Source organism: Haliotis cracherodii, unplaced genomic scaffold (genome assembly GCF_022045235.1).
Source record: "Haliotis cracherodii isolate W230 unplaced genomic scaffold, xgHalCrac1.p SCAF_31, whole genome shotgun sequence".
NCBI lineage: Eukaryota > Metazoa > Mollusca > Gastropoda > Lepetellida > Haliotidae > Haliotis > Haliotis cracherodii.
This window is the reverse complement of record NW_027266288.1, coordinates 222,586-228,123: the sequence shown is the minus strand read 5'-3', so window position 1 is coordinate 228,123 and position 5,538 is coordinate 222,586. Positions and strand designations below refer to the sequence as shown.

The window sequence follows — 5,538 nt, the reverse complement described above, 5'->3', positions numbered from 1 at the left end:
GACCTGCAATTTTAACGCCCAACAATACTTAATATGAGTATGCTTCTGGTTATTTCTTTCGCTGATCGTGCACCAGTTCATATAAAGGCCGAAGCATTTTGGACGAGCCTACACAGTGGGACTATTTCCCCTTGAATGACATAATACAATTTACAAATCATAAAATTGCAAAGTTAGGAACATCATCTTCAAATAATGAAGGAACACAACATTAAATGAGGAAATAAAAAAATACCTTTCTAACCTTCCTTTACCAACCTTTTAGCAAACTTTGTTGATGAAGATGGTGAAAATCATCTCAGGATATATCCTTGATGGGTGCCAATGTCACATTTGATATGATCCAGAATTATCGCACAAGCTCATAAAGATACATGTTAACATCAAACAGAATTTAGCTTTAACACCAACGGTTAAGAGGCTCTTGGACAATATTCAATTATTTAATATTGTCAAAGGCTTTGGAGAAGTCAATAAAATGACAACAAAACCTTCTATTTTTCTTTGATTAATATCTGTTGATGATAGCTTTCAAGGTAAATATCTGGTCAGTGGTAAAGTTATGTTGAATAAGTTTAGCCTGTGTTTCTAATAAATAGTGTTTTTGTCAAACCAATGTTACAAATAATTGTTTGCCACGGAAGACACAATTCCTCACAGGGAGTTGAACAAAGTGATTCCTGAAAAGTTGATTGTGTCAAGGTTGCTGCCAGATTTGTGCGGAGGGCAAATAATGCTATCAACCGTTCTCTCTCAACCTTTTCTTGTTCTTCCCACTAATACCCCTTCTGTCCTTTCTCTCTCTGCGTGGAAGATGAATACAGTATGGTGTGAAAAGGCCGCAGGCACTCACGAGAGGAGTCAGTTTCTAAAATATGGTGCATTTCCGTTTCCAGAGATTATCCTTGGGATCATTTTCATGACAGTCTAGCTTTCTAAAGTCACAAGAGAAGCAGCACAACAAGTCCTATGTCCGATGTTTACAAGTTACCTACATTCACATACCTCATAAAATTGGACATAAAATTTAAAAAATAAAAATAAAAGCAATTGCATAAATGACAAACAAGAAAAAGATGACAATTAAGACAACATGTCATATCACATAAGGCTGCTATACGGGGTTTAAAATAACATCTTAAAGCTTACTTGTGTAGGTCCGTTTAAGAACCACACATACGTTAAACTAAACGCCTCAATATCACCAAATGGGGTAGCCTGATGGTTAAAGCGTTCGCTCGTCACACTGAAGACCCAGGTTCGATTGCTAGCTATTGCATTGTGATGACAGAACAGGTCATTATTATAATTGCCTAACACGGTAAAAGCACGAAATCAATGAAATGTTACTGATGTGAATCACAACTTATCCCATGGGTATCATGGGCCATTCGGGTTCCTCCATACACGTTTCAGTATCAAATCCTTGGGAAAAATTGAAAATAATCCAAGCATGATGGAAACAAAGATCTCAAACGTGACTTGAAGCTAATTTCAAACAAATAACTAATTAGTGTTTGTGAGTGTATGGGAATTTACTAAAGTTTCCTTCTATAATCACTTTTGTTGCGAGAAACCATTGTTCCATTAAGAAGGTTGTACATTATTTAAGAGTTAACGGAAAGTCAATCATTGATTTCATCGATTGGCTCATTGTAGAAAAACAATTGAAACGTCATGCTTGTACGATTTACTATTCACTGTAATTGTTGCCTAACAGATTAACTAAAGTTATCAATTCTTCTGTCTGTGTGAAAGTACGCATTCCATATACAAGCCAGTAAATATTATCAAGTGAGTACTTGAGTTTAATGTGGGAGGACAGTCCCCAGTGATGTCGCGGTAGTTGAGCGTAAGCCACTCGTGCATTAATCCACGATCTCGTGATTGGCCCATACAGCTGATCAATAGTTAGGTTGTGTATTATAAGAGTATATGTTGCAGCGCCAGGAAGTAGTGTCACTCAGTCACTAATGATTATAACTGAAGAAGAGGCGAAAGAATGATTCTGCCGATACTTCTATTCCTCTTTTTTCAAGCGGTGTTCTCAAAGAACTCTGAGGTTTCCAGACATGTGTATGCAAGACTTATCCCTCTGGACAACATTAGAGCGAGTGAGACACCAACCAGCATCAACCAGTCGAAGAGTATGCCTGACTGTACCACCGTCTGTGCCAGGGATGAGGCATGTGTTGCTATGATGCATCATGGTGATCAGTGCTCCATCTACAGATCATCCCTGTCTCCCTCGAGTGTTTCCCTTCCCGGCGCCAGAAGTTTCCTTCAGCAAGGAGGTTAGAAATATCAGACTTTAGTTTATGTATGGTCAGATGTTTTTCAGGTCACTTGAATGTCAATTAATCTTTTGTCATTGTGAGTTGTTTGCCATTCAATTGTCTGATTGTCCGTCGATCAGAGGTCAACGTTCACTGCAAGACCTATTTAGATGAAAGTTTCCTTGAGTAACGTTAGCTATTCAAAATAGGCAAAGGGTTTGCCATAATTATTGTAGCCATATTGTTGCGCCCATGTTGCGTGAATTGCAACAATGATAATTAATTCAAGTTCGTTTAGGCTGTCATGATTGGCATTCAACACCATTGTCACAAACGAACTTGAAAACATACCACGTTTGTCTTTCTTTTCCCTGGCAACTACTTCACAAAAAAAGTCAGCTGTGTTTGTCAGAAAAATAAGGTTGAATTGACTTATTTCTCAACCCAGGTGAACTACTGAGCCAGTGTACGATTCAGACTGTACTATTGGCGTGTGTTTATGAATAACTATCAAATAACAATGAAACCAGGGATCCTGTACATGATAGTATTTATCGCCAAGTGCTTCTTAAACATATAGCTACAATTGTAATGAAGCTGCTCATTCATACGTAGTTATCAGTCTTGATCTTGCACTGTGTAAGCTTCAAACACTTTCTACATAGTTCCAGACCAGTCCAGGATCACTTGAACATCACAAAATATTCCACATGTTTCTATAACGCTTGACATCCATCCATGCTATTTCAGAAGTCTACTTATAATTCGGGCATCTAAAAAAATGACTTCCTCACCACTGCTGACATTAAATAGTACTACTTTCCTGAGAACTAATCATTGTCCAAATATACACATGCACAAATATTAAGCGCCACCCACCATATTTGTGAGCTGTTACTTTTGGCACGTAGTGATGACTATTATAACGAGATGTATATGTAAACCTCATGTGATGCAAAAGTTGTCCCAAAGCAAGTTTATCTTGTGTTCCAAAAGAATATGAGCAGAAAGGAATTTTACCGAAGACCAGAAATTGAAGGATTAGAAAACATTGAAAAAACTTTTTTTTGTCATGTAACTGTCATGATATTAGCAGACCATATCAGGTGTCACATAGACACCCTAGGGAGTGCAGTGTCTATTGCAAGACAGAAACGTCAGTAACGTGTGTATGATCCACGGACATTGACCACAGCTTCAACCCTACGCCTCATACTCATAAGTCGTTGAATGCTTTTCTGAGGCAAACGGATCCATTCTTCATGAAGTTCGGTTTCAAGTCCAGCATGATTTTGAAGTGGGGGATCACGATGTCTGATTTTCTGGCCAAGAATGGCCCGAGGTCTGTGTGGTCTAGCAGTTGTCCATGTAAAGAGGTCTTGTTTGAAGAGGATGGTTGTCAAAATGAGGGACTACCACTGGACGAAGAACGGCATCTTGGTATTGTTGGCCATTCAGGTTTCCACGAATTGTCACCATCGAATGTTTGCAGCTGAAGGAAAGACAACCCCATATCATGACAGACCCCCCGCCACATGCTAAAGTCTTCTAGGTGTTCCTTGGTGCAAAACGAGTGTTACGTTCCCTCCAAACACGTATTCGACCATCAACAGTTCGTAGCAGCATTCGACACTCGTCAGACCAATGGATCCTTCTCCAGTTGGCCAAGTTCCATCGACTACAGGCACGCACCATATCAGACGATTCCGCCTGTGCCTCTCAGTCGTTTTACGTTTTACTGATCTTCTGGCGTTATAACCAGCTGCTCTGAGGCGACGCCTTAAGGTCATCGTCGAGAGTCTCTGATGGGTAATCACACTGCAGTCTTAAATCTGTTGAAGTGGCAAATGGATTTCGTCTGACTATCCTGAAAATACGTCTATCCTCTCTGTTAGAGGTCTTTCTTGGCCTACCAGATCTATGCCTGCCATCGACATCATTGGTTTGACCATGTTTGCCAATCAAACAAGTGATAACACTGTGATGACGACCCATTTGTCTTGCAATGGCCCTGCATGACATGCCAGCATATTTATGCCTATCACTTGCCCTCTTTCATCGTTCGTTAACTTTCACCTCACCATGGCTGATTTTCAACCTCTATTGGAAGGGGAATATCACACATTGTGGCTACAATTGTAATTACGTTGCTAATCCATACCTTATATAGTCATCAGTTGTGATCCAGCACTGTCTCTATCTTCAGCTCTGCCAGACCCAGACCCGTGCCCTGTGTCTCAAGGCTACACGTCAGTCCTGTCCCCACGCCTGTGTTTCAAGCTTTACCTGAGCAAGATGAATTGGACTGCCAGTCAGGACCGATGTGAGAGTGAAGGTGGCCGCCTTATCATCCTCAACACAGACGAGAAACACGCCTACATTCTGGCTCAAGTGCCACGTTCCCTACCTCGTAAGTACTTCATGTCATTTTTAGACGCGATTGCAAGTTAGATAAAGGAAACACATTGAACTAGTTTAAAAACAGGTTTTACCACCTCTCTTTCCTGTTTAACCTGTCCAACTTCTCAGTCTATGTCATGATGAACCCCCATAGCCTCACTCTATATAAAGTATTTGTTTGTTCAAAGTGTTCATCTCTTCTAAATAATTTTGATAATCAAGAGATTTGAAAATGCCCCTCACCAAATCACCATGTTACATTGAGGCATTTCATTTTGAGGTGTTTTGTTAATCTGATTGTGAAAGATGCACCTCTTTTTTGCAGCACATATTGGTCTGAAATCTGTTGGTGACTCCAAAATCTGGACTGACGGCTCGACCTACATCCCTGGAGAAATTGGCACTTTCCCTGGGAATTGTGGATACTTACATAATTTGAAGTACAGGGGCTATTATTGTGATTGGCAACGCCAGTCCCTGTGTGAAATACCCGTGTAAAACACGTACGTAGGGTCCTCCAACAGCATCTCCTCCTAGTAAAATACATGGTAACTATTCACTGTAGACGTTCAAGACAATGTGTACATACTATCATACTATCATGTATCCCATGGTTTTAGTTAAAGGGTAACTCGGTTTCAAACTATTAGTTTCAGCATTTGTTCCAACCTATTGTAGTATACGGCCATTCTTGGAGCAAATTACAACTCTACATCAGGTTACAATGGCATTCATGATTTATGTAACAACGTCTTGACCTAAACTGAAAGGACGACGAGAACAATCGCCATTTTAGAAAAAGGTACAACACAATCCCATGGGCTTAGTTAAAGGTTTCGGTTTCAGTCTATTATTCATAGCA

The 5,538-nt window shown here is 40.0% G+C and overlaps 1 protein-coding gene across 1 annotated transcript; it reads left to right on the top strand.

Moving 5' to 3' along the window:
- Nucleotides 1–2,002: 2,002 nt before the first annotated feature.
- LOC139477113 (uncharacterized) lies at nucleotides 2,003–5,174 on the top strand. The gene is made up of 3 exons (XM_071259659.1): nucleotides 2,003–2,294; nucleotides 4,483–4,686; nucleotides 5,002–5,174. The coding sequence occupies exons 1-3, from the start codon at nucleotides 2,003–2,005 to the stop codon at nucleotides 5,172–5,174; spliced, it is 669 nt and encodes a 222-aa protein (XP_071115760.1).
- The last annotated feature ends 364 nt before the right edge of the window (nucleotides 5,175–5,538 follow it).